General features: G+C 32.5%; 1 protein-coding gene across 1 annotated transcript in view; it reads right to left on the bottom strand.

Moving 5' to 3' along the window:
• Window positions 1-21833, bottom strand: part of LOC125078010 (protein O-mannosyl-transferase TMTC1-like) — a 106456-nt gene that overhangs the window by 7026 nt on the left and 77597 nt on the right. Inside the window, exon 3 of the mRNA XM_047690151.1 lies at window positions 675-748. Coding sequence (XP_047546107.1) covers window positions 675-748 — 74 coding nt within the window. The remainder of the gene's footprint in view (window positions 1-674; window positions 749-21833) is intronic.

Below are 21833 nucleotides of genomic sequence, written 5' to 3'. Positions count from 1 at the left end.
ATTTTTAATCCTATATAAAATGTAATAATCTTATTAACACAAAATATATATTATTTGTTTTAATTACGATTTCGTGACATAATGTTCCAATTCATAATACAATTACTGGTAATTTGTAACCTTTAGGGATGCTTAATATAATGCGTCAGTAAAGTTTATAAACCTTCGCCACGCCTGACATTCTTTCGCCTTTGCCTGACAAGTTTCGAAAACAAGGGACAAAGTCGGTAACAATATTATGGAAGTCGTCGTAACTGTGCAAACTATTCGTGCGACATTAAAAGTCTATTTGCATGGGGTCTTTAGATATCACGAGGGAATTCTTGGGTCAAAAAAAGTGTCTCCGTTAGTTGCACCGGAACAATATAAAAACAAATTAAATAATTTAAACTTTTTGTGAACAATATATCTTCTAAAAAGAAACTGTAATAAAGGAACATTGTGTAAAAAAAAAAATAGTAAATTTCACTAGACAGTGGATGGTGATTGCTTATTCCCTAAATACGTAGTATATTTTTATGTGGCAAAAATAAAATATAGTGAATCGCGATATCGCCACATTCATGCGAACGAAACTGTAGCAATAGTTTATGTGTATCGTAATATATTATCTTATACTTTTTCTGAATTTTCAGTCGAAATACTACTTTAAAAATAAAATACAAAATACTGACCCATGATAAAGTAGAAGAGACAAGAGGAAGAAAACACAAGCCAAAACATCAGCACGACCCACCACTCCAGCAACCTGAAAGAGAAAAGAAAGAAATAATAGAAAATGACTATATGTACAAAAACTTGCCGGCTATCGTCCATCATTATTAAATATAATACATTTTATTACACCAGAAAATAAATAAGTACACCAAAATGTTATTAATGAGACCATAATTTTTAAAACCAATTCCTTAATCTACACTTAGGCAACATATCTGCCAACACACCCACGTAAATGCCTCTAAACATTTAATTTAAGCCCGTAGCGCCTACTGCGCAATTAAGGAGGCCCTAACTGCATTAGGATTTCGTTTATCCGTTCCAAACGGGACAGTTTATCTGTAAAAGGCCATTAGGAATATAACTAGAGGCATTTAAATATTGCCCAAAATACGGCCAACGAGACACAATAAAAGTTTATTTACTTTATTGTCAAGAATTACCTTTCTTAACGTCCAGGCCATTTCGTTTATTATTTTTGAATTTCTATATAAAATGTGAATATATTAAGATATATCCTATGTATAAAGTTTTATTAATTTTAGCCGATCATCTGTGTCTTAATGGCATTATAAAGTCTGTACCGTTTTGTGGTAGATACATGATTAATTTCGGACTTTTTCAGCTTGCACGGTCTTTCTATTCCAAAAAAGTCGAGAATAGGAGAACTAGTTCATTTTCCGTCCAAAGAATCAAAATTATGACTTGAACACCTTGAACTTGAACAGTCATTGTTAATTCAATTGTAGATATTTGAAAAAAAATTCAAGCTCATGGTGTAGAAATTAAAATCTAAGAGAATGCCTGTAAGAGTCCCACCTTTGGACTTAAGTATTAAATAGGCTTCTTCTAAAATATTTAATGAAAAATTATATTCGGTTTTCGAAAAGAATATTTTTTTTATATTTACTTGGTAACTCGACAACTTAAGGTTCAATTTACATTCAAGCCTCTCATTGAGTCAACCACCAAGACCTTCAAATTTAGAGCTTATGACGTTTCATTCATAATTGTGCCTTTTCCAAATAAAGTCACACCTAATTTCATATTTATAAGGCAAATATGCCTATGGCCTAATTTAGCAAGAAGTATATAATATTATATTAAAAAAAAAGAAATGATAAATTTTTGTATAGCCATTAATCCGATCCCTTTAATTACGTACAGGCTGACAGACTGTAGGCGTGAGAATAATTTCAGCGAACGATAATGTACAGTCGGCGACGTCAATTAGTACAATCAGGCGAATTAATTGCGAGCCGGAACCGCTCGTTACCCGGCCCTTTGTTGCAGATCAATTATTTTGTTTTAACCGTAGTTTATCGTTCTGTCTATAGACACAATTATTAATTATTAATTTTCAACATTTCTTTATATATTATTATACACTCTCTAATAAGATCTATTATGAGGACACTTAGATAAGTGTAAGGTAACAGCATTTGTTATCAGTGACCTTGGTAAGTATTTTTTATCATCAGCAACGTTTTCAGTATACAAATACAAGGTGTTTTAGTTAAATAAAGTTGTAATTGACGAACACCATCGTTGTTACAATATACTTATACGTTTTATCTTGGTTATATGTATATTAATAATTGAATTAAAATTAAAGCATAGTACACCCCATCCACATCACCTCAACATAACAACACCCACCCCCCACAGTAAGTCAAGAAAACGATACGCACTTACATAATACAACTGGCAGTTCTGTAACATACAAACGACATTGTTCATTTCGACCTTTAGTCGTCGATACACAAAAACTAAGTACGTAATATAGGTTATTCTTCGTGAATGATTTGATTGATTGATGATTTAGAACTGATTTTTTACGACTTGTGCCTGTAGCTACACTGCCTTACTTACACTTCAAACCGGAATACAATAATACTAAGTATTGCGGCTTGGTGGTAAAATACATGATAAGTGGGTGGCACTTAGCCAGATAGTCTTACACAAAGTCCTACCACCAAGTAAACTATGATAGCGTAGGTCTGGTTTTTGTTTCTGATTCTTCTGGACTCTTAATCTATTCATATAAGCTACCGTAATCCTTAGTTGTTCTAAAATTATAATATCTATTATGATAGAGCAATTGCTATAACTCACAATATTATATATTATGTCAAATATATTGTTGACGATTAGCAATTCGTGAATCGTATTAAGATTAATTTGGTGAGAACATGTCAGGATTAATATAATATTAGGTCCTTACATAATATGAAATTGGCGTTTTGTACGGGAGGAATGTAAAGTCAATTTTTTTTTGTAAATATATTTAATTCATCGAAGTATGCACCGTTGTTATATTTGCACTTTTGCCATATCATGGGTAGCTCATTGATCCCTTTACTAGAAAAACCATGGGGGGCGAGAATTAATAAATTCTTTACAATCGGTTTGGGCTGCCGCAACGGAGTTGATTTTTTTTTACTTGTAAGAAGTTGTCCAAATTCCGGAAAAATGGTAATCAGTTGATGCAAGGTCCGGGGAGTACGGTGGATATCGCTGACATTCCAATTGTAGCTTATCTAATTTAGTGGTTGTTTGTTATGCAGTGTGTGGTCTTACGTTGCCGTGAAGCAACAGTGGCCTAGGGCGATTGCACAATCTCGGTTGTTCAACAGCTAATTCTTCCTTCATGGTTTGCATTTACTGACAAAAGATATCGTTTGGCCAGATTTTAGAAAGCTGTAGTAAATGACACCGGCGTTAGTCCACCAAACTCTCACAAGTAACTTATTCTGAGTCAATTTTCTAATAAAATAAAATAAAAGTGGTGGAGTATTGTTCTTCACCCAAAAGAAACGCAAAGGTTATGTGAATAATTATGAGTTTCTTTTATAATTGAAAGCAACATTTGTACATTGGCTATTTAAAAACCCTACTTTAGTTGATTGTAAATATATGACTGTAGTTCTGTTAGAATAAGTAAATGTCAAAATACTGTATTAAATTGTATTTATTACTTAGAATTGATATTAATATTCCACATCGTGGCTCCCAAAATCTGGTAATTGGTTTCATACCTCATTTTAATCATCTCGTTCCTCAATCTTCTAATCGAGTTAAATGATTACTGTACGAGTTGATTTATTCAAATATATAATTTAATGAAACGGTAGTCTTCCGAGATGGCCCAGTGGTTACAACGCGTGCATCTTAACCGATGATTTCGGGTTCAAGCCCAGGCAGGCACCACTGAAATTTCATGTGCTTAATTTGTGTTTATAATTCATCTCGTGCTCGGCGGTGAAGGAAAACATCGTGAGGAAACCTGCATGTGTCTAATTTCAACGAAATTCAGTCACATGTGTATTCCGCCAACCCGCATTGGAGCAGCGTGGTGGAATATGCTCCAAACCTTCTCCTCAAAGGGAGAGGAGGCCTTTATCCCAGCAGTGGGACATTTACGGGCTGCTTATGTTATGTTTATGTATGTTTTTTGTAGTCTTCCCATTTTAGAAACACTCTACCTTTACCTATCACTGTCATTAACTAGTAATTTTCCTTATGCACACACTCAAACAGCACACACACAATCAAAAATTATCAAAGCACAGTTCGTACGATAAGTGGGAAAATATTAAATCAAATTTCGAATGTTATTGAATACATAGAATCAGCGAACCATGTGATGATGAAAAATACGGGGATTTATTTAACATACATCTGAGAAACGTTAAAATAATTTTTTATTTAATAATTCATCAAAGCGAATAACACACATATTCGAACAATCTTTATGTATGTGTGTATAGGTGTATGTGTTGGTACGAAATCGGAATTGACTTCAACTCAATTATGATTAATTGCTCAGATGATATCAAAGGTGATAATTATCGCGTTCCGTTTTCACGTAGCCCAATTAAAGTTCGCCCCTATGAGCTAATTATTACTATGAATATAAAAGAAGCATAAAAATAGAAGGGATAAACTTACATTCGAAAGAATCAAACTTTTAATTCGAGACTGTTAAGAAAATTAAGCATTTACATTAAACTCGAATATAATCTAAACTCACCAAAATGTCTATCAACAGCGAATAGTCAGGAAGTATGTAACTTATTTTTTTAAATGTTTTCATTCGATTTACAATGAGCGGCTTTAATCTCCCCAAATGTTTCGTACGTAGTACGATTTTCAATTGAGCTGCATTCGCAGTATCAGCATTTCGTTGCTGTGAGTTTAGAAGTGTACAAATACCAGCTTACTATTGACGCCAATAAGGATAATGGCTTTGATCTAATTCCTTTGAATTGCGCCCCCTTTAACCCCCTTAAGTTTTTTTCATTAACGTCTGCGTTTCCAAATACTTTATGAAAACATTTCATTTTATTTATTGATTTTCTTACTGAAACTAAAACGCGTTCTGCTTTCACTTTTTTCTCGTGAATGCTAAACAATGTTAAGTAGATTGTACTACCAAATCGTTACTCAAAAATTATATATTTTTTAATTTGTAGGTATTCTTGCTCATATTTATGGTTTTCTTTAAGTATCATTATCCTCCTGCATTATCCCAATTTTATTTGGGATCAGCGTAGCATGTCTTCTTTTTCCTTGCACATCCTACATACATACATAATCATTATAGTTTCCTTTAAGCATACTATGCTTATTTCAAGGTTGTATTCTTATATGCGTTTACCTGAATCATAAGCCCCATTATGTAAAGCTGATCGATCTGATCAAATTAAAAAAGGCAGTAAGACAGAATATTAGCATGTTTCAGCCTAATCAATAAACGACTCGCATATATCTCTATCAAAAGTTATTATATCTGTAAGAACGGCAAGTAATCAAGTGAAAAATGAAGGCTACTCGCTTCGAGTTCCGATATAAATTGCATAGCGGTGGCAACTTTTCAAATTAAGCCCAGCTAGAGACAAGTCCTGCAATCAGCCGACTAATAGGAAAAGTTTAAGAATATTGCCTTCCAATAGTTCACATTAAGATTGTTTGTTCGCTTCCTCTATTTGTCTTTGTCTCGCTCTAGAAAAGTTACTTGAAATTTTAAAAGTGAAAGAGATAGCAGCTTTTTGTAATTACTGCTTTATAAATTGTTGCCTCTTTACTACTATCCAGCAGTTTCGACGTAGTGTTCTATACTATTTATTGATTTAAGATACAATATCAGCATATTCACAAAATTGAGAAGAAGATTCAAGATCTCTTATTATCAAGTATCTCTTAACTTACACGGGAACTAGTTTCGTATAGCTTTGTATATATAGTAAACATTACCCAACCAAAGAACATATTGGACGTTAAAATAAATTAGAGCGATGAGTAGGCTTTCTAAATAATCAGATACATTACAGACATTTATAAAAATAACTAGCCGAACTCTCGGCTTTACCCGCGTGGAAACTGTATAGCACACAAACCATCAAACCCCATTTGACCCTCATACAAACATTGATTGATTCCCCATACAAGCCCCCTATCCCCTTTTTACACCTTTAAGTTACGATTTCCGTCTTAAAAATGAACTCCGGTTCTCAAACTATCTCTATATCTAATTTCAGATAACAGACAGTGTTACTCGTATTTTCACATATATAATACTAGATGTGCCCGCGACTTCGTGCGCGTTTGAATTTAAGTTATTTGGACATTGCAGCGTAACATTATTTTAATTTTACACATAATTCTAAAATAAAAATAGCCTAAATTACTCCTTATTACACCAGCTATCCGTCATTGAAAGTCCCGTCAAAATCGGCCCAGCCTTTCCAGAGATTAGACGGAACAATCAGACATACAGACAAAAATTGTAAAAATGTTGTTTTGGTCTATCTACCATAATTTTAATATTACAAGCAAACACTTCAATTTTATCATATGTATAGATATAGATTAGTAGGTGATACAATATTTATTAAATAAACAATCATTTATAACCATTAAAAGTTATGATTAGTTATAATTATAATATGACATTAACGGTTATTATTTTTCTTATTAGTATCTGCTTATTTAGAAATCGTAATAATCAATTTAAGTTGTGTCGTTTTCTTGAAAAATATTAAGTTTTGTTATTATATTTAAGTCTATTTTACGACCGTTATTTATATAGCAGTTCTCTTATTTATATATAACATAAAATATCCTTCCAAATTTAAATTCAAAAACAAAACACAACGAATTACAAAATTGCTTAAAAATAAACAAAAAAAATATTAACAAAAGAAACCGTAGAACATCTAACACAAATAGAAATCCGAACCGCATATTTGATTTTAATCTTCAGAAACCCTTAAATACTGCTTTCATCCTTTCACAAACCGTGACGCTAAAAACAATAAACGTTCAGACACAGTTAATTAACTTAGTTTTGAAGCTGCGATGGAGTCGCTAATCTTGTTTACTAGGATTTCACACCGGATAAACTTTGCTAAATTATGAATATTTCGATTCAAGTATATTGCGATGTAATTGTGAGGTAAAACAAGATATATATACGAATATATGTCAAATATTATCGAATATTAGTGTAGTCGCTAGTCTGCAAGGATACCCCCGAGTTTTTGAGTTCCAATATTAAAAAGTCATTAATTGTTTACATCAAGAAAGCAGGAAGAAGTTGTTCTCATAGCCGTTGATTCAGACGCCTCAGATTGATTTCTCAAAATGAGAGCAAGGAAATTGAGAATACATCTGATTTTAGTACACGCTTGTGCACAATGATTTATTTAAGTAGTTTACTAGTCCTTAAGGTCGCGATTAAAATCCAGCCACGACAAGTAGAATAAAAATTACGTGCATTTACAGTCATAAGACGCGCACTCAGAAAAACAAATTGAAGAATAAAAATGGTATAGCTTTAAGTTTAAATTAATGTACTAGATTTAAGTATTTACCACTAATTATATTTTAGTTCATAAAATCACTTCGCTTCCTATCATTGTTATTTATTAATTTGATCATATAAATAATGTTACTACATCAAATATTGGCATACGAAATATTTCCATTTTATTAAAAAACCTAACGTTCTTTTTTTAATATTTGAAATAAATTGAATTTTCGCTTGCCAGAGAAAGTCCAAGTTGATGTTATTAAATACAATATAATATTATTTAATTATATTAGTGTGTATATACTTTAAGCAAACTACATAGCCGTATATTTACATAATATATTACCCATGTATTATACAATAATAGTAATTATCATTACGAGCCATGTAGGTCTGTTTGATCACAAAACGTGTTGGCTACACTAAAGAAACAGTGACCAAACGTATAATTCTATGAGTAAGACAAATAAGGGTCAAACAAAATAGTACAAATATCCGTGGGCTCAGCTATTAATTAGATAAATATACCGCAATAAAGCTAGTAGGCATCGTTTAAATTCGTCGAAGGAATATCCACACAAAGAAATGTGAAATATCGCGGAATTAATCTGTAGCCGACATTTATTAAGCCTGCCAATGTTTGCTCGAATACCTATTTCTTTTTTTACACGCTCTCTTGCTTATTTCTTTGCACGGATTTTGAAGTTCATTTGTTGTAATACCTGTAGTATTAAATAGAGAAAATAATTTTAGTAATTTTCTTGTGAGCATTTTTTCAAGTCTGAAAATAGTCATATTTAAGTTGAAATATTTGGTGCTACCTACATTTTCAAAACAATTATTTGGGGTTCAATTGCGATCATACCGCCTTTTTATGACTCTTTAGAAATTGGTTACCAGTAAACTTGGAGCTCCGCCGAAACGACGTCCGCTACGTACGTGAAAGATAAAGTTTACAGTGATTGTTGCCGTGTTCGAGTAAAACAGTGAGTTAGTAACACATAAGATTTTATTATAGAATCGAATACGTTGCTTCGGGAATTGGACACTTACATGGCTGAGTTGATAGCTTTTCTTGTATAATAATTTGACTACGTTAATACTGGATTAGCGATAAAATAGCTTATTTTTATGCAATGTTTGTTAGAATCCGTATTCAAATAATTGTTATTATTTTATTTTATTGAATTGTCTAACATTTAAAATTTTTAAACCAAAATAAGGCAAAAGCCGTATTCTGTGAGTACAGAATTTCATTTAAATTTTTTAATTTTCTAACCTAACATACATTGAATTTACTGAGATTCAGTGTAGGTTAGGATAGAAAATTTGATTTCTTTAGTCAAAAATTACACATGAAAAAACAACATTAGAACTAAATGTTTGAAATAAGGACACTGGTCAAAAAAGTCGCTACAATCTTACTCGACTTTTATATTGAATAATCGTTTCTTATGACTGCACATCACAGCAATTGAGCCTTGCACGATTACTACTGATAGTCCTATTTATATTTGTAATCGATATGATTACTAACACAGAAAAATAGGGTACTTCAATATTCTCAATTTGGTACATGGGGTTTTAATCAAGTAATTAAGTATTTATGAGTAACAAAACTCCACTTATACTAAATCTTTTATATCGTCCACGAGGACAAAATGTTTCATACCAAATATTTACACAAGTCGAAATCAACAAAGATGAAAGGTTAAGAGTCAGCGAAATTTAACACCAAAATGTAAAATACAATCTAAAAGAATTGCTCTCATACAATGATAAAAGACATAAAGACATTTTATGAAATCTCGAAACCGAATGGTCGCCGAGCCAACTAATCCCGCCTTAACAATATATAAAGGGAGGCTGTAAAATAGTTTACGATTTGTATCGAGGCTTTATTTCAAGAGGACGAAGACATAAAGTTTTGATGGCGGACATAATGAAATATCGCCAATGACCTAGAAGCAATCGAGATAATGCGTCTCGAGCTGTATCACGCTATGTAGTAAAATAATCTCTTACAGCGGTGACGAGAATTTATGTAATATTGGGATGTAGACATCACAACATTGACTACTGAAGTCGTAACAGTTTTGTTTGTGATCATTAGTTATTTATAGTTTGTATCAATCAGGGATTATTGTGGACCATTAGAATTATTAGTTTAGTTACAGCACTTGGTGATAGGGCTGTGTGCAAGCCCTCCTCTGTACCACATATTCATCTCATATTTTACAGTCAAAATGCAATATTCAGAATCGTGAAATAGTAAAATCAAAAATAATAATTAATATTATTATATTACATGCCACGACGGGGAACTAGCAAATATAAAGGAACTATAATGAGCAGATGTGACCACCTAAAATGTGGTGACGTATTTAACAAAAAAAGTTTCATTGGAATCGTCCTTAATTATCTGTTGCATCATCTCGTAGGTCGTTATTGTTATAATAACAAAAAACTAACAAACGATTATTTCGATTGTTATACGCCAGGCGTTTAATGCCTCTGAAGAAATTGCGTGAAACTCATCAGCGGGGCTTCGTTTCTTCGTTCTATTTGCGTCGGGAATGATTGATGGTTGTGTTGAAGCTTTGTTACTTTTTACAGAAATATCATTAATTTTGTTTTACCTCGAAGTTGATCTCTTTATTTACATGTTTGGAGGAAGGTTTTGAATACCATCTCGAACACGTATTTATGATGATGTTATTTTAAGTGGTAATTTTAATCGTGTGGTGGAAAAATAAGAACTGAGCATACTAATGAGCAAAAATAGTAACAGCCAGTTATTGTTCGACTGCTGGGCAAAGCTTTTCCTCTTAAGGAGACGGTATCCCAAAGTACCCCACTTTAGGACACCTTCTTCTTAAGAGAGATACACATGTTTCAGAAGTTAATCCGATACGGGTAGGTTTCGTCACAATGCTATTATTTACCAACGAGCACGAGATGTATTAAAAGCACAAATTGAGCACAAGAAAATTCAGTGGTGGTTGAAAAGACTCCAAGCTGATCCTTACGTCTTCTGTTCGATACAATATCGGCTTAGGTATTTTAATTAATTGAAATATCGCAAAATAAAACAAAATATGAACTAAAATTTTAGTAATAATAGATTTGCTGTACATTAAGTTCGCATGTAAATACATGCGTAATACTTTAACATTGAATATATAAATAAATAAATATAAATATTGGACAACATCACATACATTACTCTGATCCCAATGTAAGTAGCTAAAGCACTTGTGTTATGGAAAATCAGACGTAACGACGGTACCACAAAGGTCAAATATCCTAAAGAATATTGATTATAGTAAGCAATATAATAATTTCAATCATAAAATTATTCATTATGAATTACTTATTTCAACTTGAAAACAAAGTCTGCAAGAATATTTCAAGAAATTACAACGAAAACTTACCAACCCCCGTTTAAATTTTCAAAGTGATCTTAAATTACTCGTAAACTATGAGTTAATTTATCGAAAGATGAAGTATGTCTTACGCAAGAAGTCGATTAATATAATCAAACATTTTGTGTAAAACTTTGCCAGTTTCGCGCCTGAACTCTTTTGATGTAATATGACACTGAAATATGTCAAATGTCGATGGCAATGTCATCCTAACAGAATTTCTCCTCGAAATGTGAAAATACTCCATTTCTAAATGTGTGTAAATACAGATGAACTCTATTCTGCTGCATGCTTACAATTTGAACGATACACAAATCCTTACAAGTTACAATCCCGATATTGAATTTAATCCCAAGACTAGGTATGTGCCCCATAGTACAGTCCTTGAGTCAACGAGGTCGCTGTAAGTCATGAATTTTATATTATTAATACATTTTGTATGCGATTAATTATTAAGGTTCTATTAGTAAAACATTTTTCATTTTACTTGGATATACTTTGTAAGAAGTGTCCATATTGATACGTCTTTATATGTTTTCAAGAGATAGGGACGAGGAGACTAACTTACAACACACATACACACACACATCATAATTACTGTCCAAAGATTTTCGATTAAATAGAACTAATACAATACAATATTTAGAATAAAACAGTAAAACAAACAACAAAATCTATATCTAAAATGCAGTTCGATTTTAATTCCACTTTCAACAAATTATGCAAAGAGTACCTTCCGCTATAAAGTTGCGTAATGTATTGGAATAAAATTTTTAATCCAGCCCAGCTCAATAGGTAAAGTGCACGATTGTTGAGCCAACAATGGCACTAGCCTTAACTGCAATGAAGTTCTTTTTTCGCATTTTAACTAGTTTCATCCTACAACTAGACTCGAGTGTAAAATTATTGTTTCAAGACCATTGTAGCGATCAGTTGAACTATTCACTATTGGTAAATTATATCAAGGGGATGGTCAAAAAGTAAATAAAAACGTAACTAAAGCCTGTTAATGTCGACTGCCTAACGCCTTCTCCACTTTTAAGAAGAAGGTTCTGAGCTCATTCCAACATACTGCCCCAATGGTGTTGGTTTTTTCATTTTGCAGGTTTCTTAATATTGTTTACCTTCACCGCTCAGCATGAGATGAATTATCGAAACAAATCAAGCACATTAACACGGTGCCTGCCTGGGTTCGAATCCGTAATCTTCGGTTATGATCCATGGATTAAAGTCACGGAAACATAAACGTTATGTCCAGGACGCCCATGTTCCAGGCGACCTTTGCTCCCTCTCTCTATCTCTCTTTCATACGGTTTTGTATAAGATAATTTAAACTTATCGTTTTAATTCACGCGGGATTTTTTTATTGTCTGTTATTTTATATATATTATCCTCCATTACCACGTTAAAATGTAAGCGGCAATAGCGCAATGGTTCGATCCTTATCCCTTGGGCTATCGTAATCCTCACTGTCAGAACATACTTTGAGCAACATAGGAATATTAGTAATGCCGTATAGTGGGCCAATGCTATTATTCTTTCAAAATTAAAAAAAAAATACTCTACACGAATCGGGAAACAATCTGCTTCCATTGGTAGTCAAAGCAAAAACTAAAATTATACTCGACGACTGAATCGTTATTAATAAAATATTTTGTCGAAGCACCCACTGTATATTTTTGTCAGATTAAAGTACGAGTAGTATCAAAAACAAACTTACAAATCGCATTATTGTGCCGGTCCTCAGCGGTGAGAGCACTATTATTGCTCCAGCGTGGCACTTGGCCCGCTGCACTGACCGCGCGCCAGGCAAGTCGCATTATACTTGAATTTTTTAATACGTTGTTTTTTATTACGAAAGCGCATTCCCTGAACCGCTAAAATGCTACCACGGTTTGAGATCATTTTAATTTATTTTTTATATTTTTGTTCATTTCATAAAGTTGATTTTTCTAATTTTCGGACCGTTGTAAGTTATTTTATTTTGTAGAAATTGCTGTTGTAGTAGGTGTTTGGTATAATTAGATAGCTTTAATAATTACAGTCCGTTCTCTCTGCGCTGTGTTTTTTATCAGGGAACTTTTTGTTCTGGTACCCATTAAAAATACTCTGCTGGCGAGTTAATTTCCCATCACCATGATAGTGATTGGCGCTAAGATCTTAAAACACTATAACTAGCTTGTAATGAGTTGAAAACATGGCCATCGCGGTGATTTTCATTATCTTCTTAAGGTTGGGTAGTAATATAATTTTCAAAGTGTGTGCATATACACATATATTAATAAAATCGTATAGTTGTGTTATGAAGATTATCTAGTTATTCAATAAGATCAAATCTTAAGTCACACATCTACACGAGATATTTAAATTTATCTCTCGCTGTACTAGATACAAACTTTGATTGAACTAGTTAGAGAGCTCAAGTTTGATCAGGGCTGATGGTACTTAGATGACTTCCTGGAACTGATACCGAGAAACTTTGAGAAACTATGTTAGCTGTTTATTCTCATCAATATTTTATGAACTCATCAGTCATAAGAGAAACACGAAAATAGAATCGGTTATAAGAAACCGAACAAAATAAATAAATATATATATTCATATTTAGGCTCCTATTGAACGATATCGAAATCTTTCTCTACGAGTCAAATATTCAGATTGTTTATTGTCCTGAGAACAACCCGACAGGAATAAAGCAATTACTTTTATTTTTGCAATGGCATACATTAATATCATCTTTATTAACAATTAACTGTATATTCTGTCTTTAAACAATCATCATTATTTTCACAAAATAACATTTTATATTTATCGCAAAATTCATGTAATTGTAGAAGTGACACATCTTTATATATTGTGTTAATATCGTCCACAGGATGGATTGAGATTGTAATTGTGTGTGTAGTTGCACTCTGTTCGATGGTTCAAACTGTTAATTCCAATATCGATTCAACATAAAGCCGTTAATCAATCCCTTTCTCAGTAACCCCACGATTTGATGTTTCTGTACTAACGCCGGTCAGTAGCAATCTACAATTTGCTGATTTTATCCATTAGTAAACTTGAAGTTTCGTGGCGACTAAACTAAAAACATCGTAAACCATTTAATATTTATACTATGACCGTAAGACAAAATACACTATGGTTCTTATTGTGATTTCAAGAAAAAAAAAGACAATTTTACTTTGAAAGTAAAAAGTGAAAATAAATAGTTGAGTTGAAATTGTGTTCTGTTTTAAAGATACATACTTTTACTGCAAAATAGCAGAGCTATTAGCCGATGATATGGAATAATTACGTTTAAATTAATAAATAAATATTGAACAACATCACATACATTACTCTGATCCCAATGTAAGTAGCTAAAGCACTTATGTTATGGAAATCAGAAGTAACGACGGTACCACAAACACCCAGACCCAAGACAACATAGAAAACTAATGAACTTTTTCTACATCGACTCGGCCGGGAATCGAACCCGGAACCTCGGAGTGGCGTACCCATGAAAACCGGTGTACACACTACTCGACCACGGAGGTCGTCGTTTATTCCTTCTGCTCATATAAAATGTTAAGTAACAAACGTTGAGGATGGCTCGCCTCTTATATGTATACATATATATGTATGGCTATATGCTATACGCTTAAAAGAATAAATCGTGACGGTCAATTTCTTTCCGAACCGGTGATTGTATTTCGGCAGTTAATAAGAAAGTGTAATGCATCTTCGTTGAATAAAGAGACGAAGTTCAATATGTAAAGGATATATGCATACCCCTGTAAAATTTAAATTTTGCTAGATTATTTTCTGTGTGCTTCAAGATTATGCAACAAAGTATAACCAAAGTTTTCTCTTATATTCAGCTATGCGATGAAGTTCATCAGGGCATATATTTTTTATAATATGTATACAGAATTGGTAAGCTATAATGTTATGATTTGAAGTTTGGACGCTCACAATAGCTACAATATATGTAATGTAAAATATTTTTGAATAAGTAACATTTTAATATAACCTACAATAATTAAAGTTATTATGATGATGTCTTCCTTACTAATTCCGGTCGCGGAGTTTATTCAATGCAGATTAGGCAACTGCTCCCAGGATTTACAATGCACAAGTGTTTATGTAATTACGAATGCGATATAAGGTTAACCTAATCATTATGATAATAATTAAATATGACGAGCAACCAAAAATAGTTCAGGCTTTACGTTTTTTCGAGGCAAGGGAGTGTGTAAATCCTCTAAATTCCGCGCAGCAGCTGAAATTTTCTCGAAAGAACAACGCAATAAATTTTTACTGGCAAGACCCCGAGATATGTTTTTTTAGAGACACAATGGAAATTTTCCAAAGATCCGTAAGACCCGGGTCTTAACGGGTTATGTGGGATATTTATCCACTGAAACCCATACAATGGCTGTCCTCCACATGGATCGGAGAGACCAGGAGATCGTTTGAAAAAGTTGAGACCGAAAAAATAAATTTGAAAATGGACATCAAATCATTTTCTTGTGAATGTAATTTTTGGATATAATATTGGCGCGTAAGTGTAAAAATATAAGATCGAATTTAAATGTAGCATGTCTTTAGATAAAACGCCTCTGACACTAAGATGTTTATAATCTGTTGAGTTTTCAATAACGTAGTAAGTAACATGAATACTGAAGGATATGCAGTCACACACTATCGATCGCGTGAGGCGCAAGGTTTAGTCAACACACGCTCGCTCCTCTAATATTGTGGTTTTGCTTCTGTTATTGATTTGAAGTGCGGTTTATATCGATGATAAAGGCTTTCATTTGTTCTACAAATGGTTTGTTTTGAATATTTGATGCATATTTTGATAGGTAGTTTTTAAATATTTTTTATTACCATTGATACTGAGTTCATCGGAGCTAACACCACCGATTTCTTGTGCTTAATTTGTATTTGTAATTTATCTCAAATTCGGTGGTGAGGAAACATGCCCGTGGTGGATGTTAATATGCCACGTATATCCACCAAACTGCATTGGAGCAGCGTGATGGAATAAGCCCCAACCTTCTTTACTAAAGGGAGAAATGTCGTTTTCCAATGTTGAACTTTATCAGAAAATTTTAAGATCACCTGAATGAAGCGTTGAGAAACATCAGATTCAATAAAAAAAAATTATGAAATAAACTAATTTGATATAATTGTAGTTATTTTAAATTCATAAGAAATACTGGTGTTATCACTTTATAATATATATTTCATACAGTATCGCGCCAGCTAATTTGTCACCTCCTTAACTTTGGTCTCAACCTGTACCCACCATCCAAGTTAAGCCGTACTAATTGACGTCGGGACCTCCGAGTGCGATAATCTCTCCGCACTAAATTAATCTTCCAACTTGCAGTCGAGTAAATGTCTAGTCTGGTTAATCTGACACTGCAGCTCTAAACGAAATAGCCCCGTAATTACTCGAGCCGCGAGGTACAGCTATTGACATTTTTAATAAATATAGAGTTTGAAAATCTTTTACCAACTTCAATTCATAAAAAAATATTTGTAAATGTTGCTGGAGATTTTCAAATAAAAAAAAAACTTTCTATTCCATTCAATGAACGTTACAGTTAAAAATTCAATTATTTCTCTTCTGTGGATCTATACAAAATATCATTGTGAAATTTCACTAAAATGATTTTCAGAGCAAGGACTTGCTCACTTAATCCAGTATTCAACCCTTAAATGGAAGATCCGTGGCAGTGTAAAAAGCAATATGAATATTCATCGAGACGGAGACGGGAGTGCCGAAGGCTTTTATTAGATCAGCGATTCGTGCTTACGCTTCGAGCACTAGCCACTTATTTTTGTACCCAACCTCGCTCGGGTTGTTGTCGTTTTTTAGGGTGTATTGAATATCAATAAGGTGGGAGATGATGTTGGTGTAAGCGAAATCTCTAATATTCACTTCAATTTTAAAAACGACACGAATTATAATTTATTGATATTTCAGTTAAAAACTATATTATGTAAATAATGATTGAAAAAATTCAACATACCTAAAACATGTCAAAATTATTCGTTTGTCGGACGTTACAATATTAAATATTTTCTATAAAACTGGCCTCCCATTTGAAATCTTATTTTAGAATTTGCATGACTAAAATCCGCCCAATTCGTCCATAGTCAAGAAAATTCGGGTCACGTCGGGTACAATTAGCGTTCCCTGGGAAATGAAAACCGTTAAATGACTCGAACTGTTCCATTGTTTACTGCCTAGTTGCTGAGTTAGGTCTTTATTTGGAGGCCATTGTTTGAGGCCTTTAAGCCTAACATTGACGTAAACGACACATTTGTATAAAGACATTCGTACTCATGCTAATTTTCTATCGCTAATTAATTTCAATGAAAAGGCAACCAAGAGTTGGGGTATAATGCGAAGCTAATATTTCGACTTGATTTATGAGCCCACTATCTGAAACAGAATCACATCTTGAAGATACTTGCATGGATCGAGAAGAATTCTCGATGTCGTATATCATAAGCAAGAGCTTCTACATTTTTATTTTTCTTAGAGATGAGATGTTTTTTTTATTACGATGAGGAAACTGCCTACGTTATCGAAATAAAAATAACTCTAAAGACTCTTGTAAGAGTAAAGGGGACTGCCGAGAAAAATACTTGATGAGTATCGAGTAACCTAGTTTATTTACCACACACGCAAACGACAAAACGCAAATTGTCTGTTGGTTGAAATCACATTATACCCACAGAACAGGCCTTACCTCGTGTAAGCCTCGTGGGGCCACTGGATGTTCTGTGATATTGTTGATACTTTATTTTAATATTTTTTTATGGCGTATTATAGCCGACGAACGTATGGGCAACCTGATGGTAAGTATAGATAAAGGCACTCTAAGAAATTTTAACTATTCCTTACATCAACAATGCGCCACTAATCTTGGGAACCAAGATGTTATGTCCCTTGTGCCTGCAAATACCCTGGCTCACTCACCCTTCAAACTGGAATACAGCAATACTGAATATTGTAGCATATCTGATGAGTGGGCGTTACCTACCCAGACGGGTTTGCACAGCCCTACCACCAAGTAAATACAGAGACATATTCATAAATATATTCAAATGGCCAACAGGATAAAGTTTGCTTGGTAGGGGATCGATTTGATCTGTCTTACTTCATAATATTATTATTTATTTACAAAATGTAATTTGTTCATAACGCTTTTGAGTCTTAAATAAAATAAATAAATAAAAAAGTTTCGAATAATTGTCAAATAAAAATTGAAAGACCCATTACAATCCATTATATAAATCCAGGCTTTTAACAAAATTATATTATACTTTTTTTAATTGAACAATTCACAGTATCCAAATATTGGAATGATTTGTATGTAACCAAGTTATAAAAGGTCAAAAACTTTTGGGTACAAAGGGCGCGCGTCATATAATTTTGGAAAATTTTATAATTTATCTAAATCATAATCAAATATCAACATGAGTTCTCGTTTTCTAACTTTTGGTCTTGTCGGAGAAAATTTTGAGTTCTGATTGTATTCCTTCCTTTTGTGCCAATATAATAAATCGTGCTTCAAGTCAAATATGGTTTAGTTGTTCGTTACGTATAATGTTGAAATTTGTATGTATTTCATTTGATTACAAAAAAAAATGTACCATCGAATATTTCCTTCAATTTTTTGAAGACAAAATCTTTGCATTTCTTTTATTGATTTTAAGTTTTAATGTATTTTAAAAGCAAAGTATAATATATAGCCAAAATAAGTAGGACCAACAAAAATTAGTTTTTCTGTAAAATATATTTCAGTAACATTTGAGTTTGTGCAACACTCGTTTTGAAAAATACATAAAAAGTCTGGACATGGTATTATCGAATTTCTACAGAATTTTGAGGCGACTAGAATTAATTTAAACAAATAAACTGAAAGAAAAGATTAATAGATCTTTAGAAAGAAGACGACATTTAGAAATTACAATAATAATACTTTATTGCAAACCATCTGGTAATAAAAGTGCTGGTTTCCGAATTAGTGCCAACTGAGCGTCAGAAGTCACTTCCTTCCACATACAAATACAATTTAAAAAGCTTACAATTTAAAAAGTTACTAAGTTCTTATGTTAATTTTCTTAATTTAAATTAATCCAAATCGTGATCACTTCATTGTGTGTGTTACGTGTTCGTGCCTATATACGCCATATACTCTCACACACGAATACGGAACACACATGTATGGGTCTTTGCGTGTATATTTGTGCATTATGTTTTATTTTTTTATAGACAGAGTTTATACACATTTGTTTAAAAGATTAGTTTATTGAGAATTATTTCACGAAGAAATAATTTTATTAAAAAAATATATATATTGAGAAATTGACAATAATATCAGACGGTGTCTGTTTCGAACAAGATCGAAGCAAGCACAATCCAGAACCCGTTATTGGATCGTATGTGGCGTTTAATTCTGTAATATTTATTCATGACACGGCGTGCAAGTGACAACGCGGAGCGACACACCGTTTTTATTTATATTTGAAAATACAACTGGCTTTGTATTTTTTTTTAGAAAACCTGTTTATAATGTTGATATATAGGACTTATGGAGATCCATGTAGATTTGTACATGTGTGATGTGAATGAAAAATATTCGTGTTATAAAAAATATTTTCATTGCTTTTTTATTCTTGATACACTGGCAGTAAGAGATGACTACCATCAAAGAAAATTGTAATATAAGCCATCCCTCGCATCATCAGCGTCACCAATATTGGGAATTTAGATATTATCTCCCTTGTTACACTGGTTCACTCACAATTCAAATCGGAATATACTAGTACTAAGTATTGGTATTTGGCGGTTGAATATGTGAAGTGGACGGTAGGTACCGTCCACTTCACATATACTGAGTACGTACTCATAAGCGATAGCAAGAAGCCCTACCACTAAGTTATCGTATGTTTATAAAATATACAAAAATATTAATTAGTTGTATTCATAGTCATTCAATATACTTGAATAAACTATGCGTTAATCACTTTGCCCGACACTGACAGTATAAAAGTAAAATATATCTAGAATCTATAATTATACATATGTGTTCTGTCTATGATCCACATTTTTTGCGTAGCCAATACATGCAGGTTTATCACGACGAGATAAATTATAAATACAAAATAAGCCCATGCAAATTAAATGGACTGGTCAACCAGGTTCAAAGAACCAACCACTTTCTGATAATATGTAGATGTTATAGCTACTGAGCCATCTCGACTAGATTTAAGAGTTAGTGGCATTAACGTAATATATAGTATCTAGAAAAAAGAAGAAAACATAATATTACATTTCCCATAGTTTCCTAGAGATATACATATAAGTACATTATTTTATACATGTAGATGCCTCAAGTATTTTTGTGTCTATCAACAGTTACCATTTACAGTCAGCTGTTACATTTGCACGTCTATACTTATTCCTCTAAATCTAAAATATCCTGCCATATTAGTCTAACAATATATTATTTATTTAAATTTTCAATACATTAAATAGTTCCAGTGAACGACAGATTCCCGTTGAGACATATTGAAGTCTGTGTGGTTTCGGTAAAGTCTGTGAACTTGCAAATATTCACAATATTAAAAGCCTGTCACGAACCGCCAATTTGTGGCTTACGAATCCTCTCTGAACATTTCTAGTTTACAAAGTGTCATTTAATACGTCACTCGTATTAAATGTGGATTGTGGAAGGTCACTGAACAGTTTCAATACAAATTAATTGTTGAGATTGCTTTAAATTTATGACTTATTAACTTTCCGAGGTGAAATGTAATTTCTATCACATTTTTGATAAAAGTTTGCAAGCTATATCATAATATGTCGGTTATATTATGATATAGCTTGCAAACTTCACGAGCCAAAATTTTATGAGCAGGCGACTCGTTTTGAGGACTGAAGAAAAAAGTCCTTGAAAATAGAGAACGCTTCTGGACTAGACTAGGACTTGGATTTAAAAAAGCAGTATCCACTGATACGTACGGCATCTCCCCACTTTTTTATCATCTACATATTTAAGATTTTAAATTAACATTGTTATTTTTATTTTTACCATGTTTTTTATTTTTATTTGGTGGAACTCGATATTTCGACATTGTCTACGAATGTCTTGTTCAAGAGATTCTATATAAAAATAAAAAACATGGTAAACATCTACATATTATTGTATTATGTACTAAGTCAAAGTTTAAAATGTCTACAATAGAAAAAATATATATATTGTAATTTCAGTAGTTCGGGATGGCAAAATAAAATTATGTTGTACAATGATGTTTCAACCTCTCTCTATATTTTTACAATGCCCCCAATCATCCAATTGTTTTCCTTATGACAGCTCAATCACTTTTAAAATAAGAAATAGTGTTACATGCCAGTATTAAATGTTATTCCATATAAAATAATATTAACTAAAGTTGTACAAATTATTGATCAATTAATTACAATAATAATTGTATATATTTATAATATGTAATAATAATAATATTGTGACATTATTAATGATATAATTAATTATGATATCCTATGACGCAGCACCGTATTGAAGGCTAGGGCTAGTCTCTAACAATATGTTTCCGGGGTAACATTAAGATCACTAACGTATTTTTAACATGAACAGCTAAAAAAAGAATAAAAGACACGCATTTTGTTTAAAAGTCATTATGCACCATTTACTTAATGCTACCTATTTTCTGCTTTGAAAAAGCGATAAAGCATCGTTAGCAAGTTTTACTTTATCACAGAATACTGATAGTCTCCTCATATCTCGATTATATCATCAATATAAATCTTACAATAATTCTAACGAAATAAGTTTATCTCAATTGGC

Source organism: Vanessa atalanta, chromosome 4 (assembly GCF_905147765.1).
Source record: "Vanessa atalanta chromosome 4, ilVanAtal1.2, whole genome shotgun sequence".
NCBI lineage: Eukaryota > Metazoa > Arthropoda > Insecta > Lepidoptera > Nymphalidae > Vanessa > Vanessa atalanta.
Note: the sequence above shows the minus strand (reverse complement) of the source record. Positions and strands in the feature narration are given on the sequence as shown.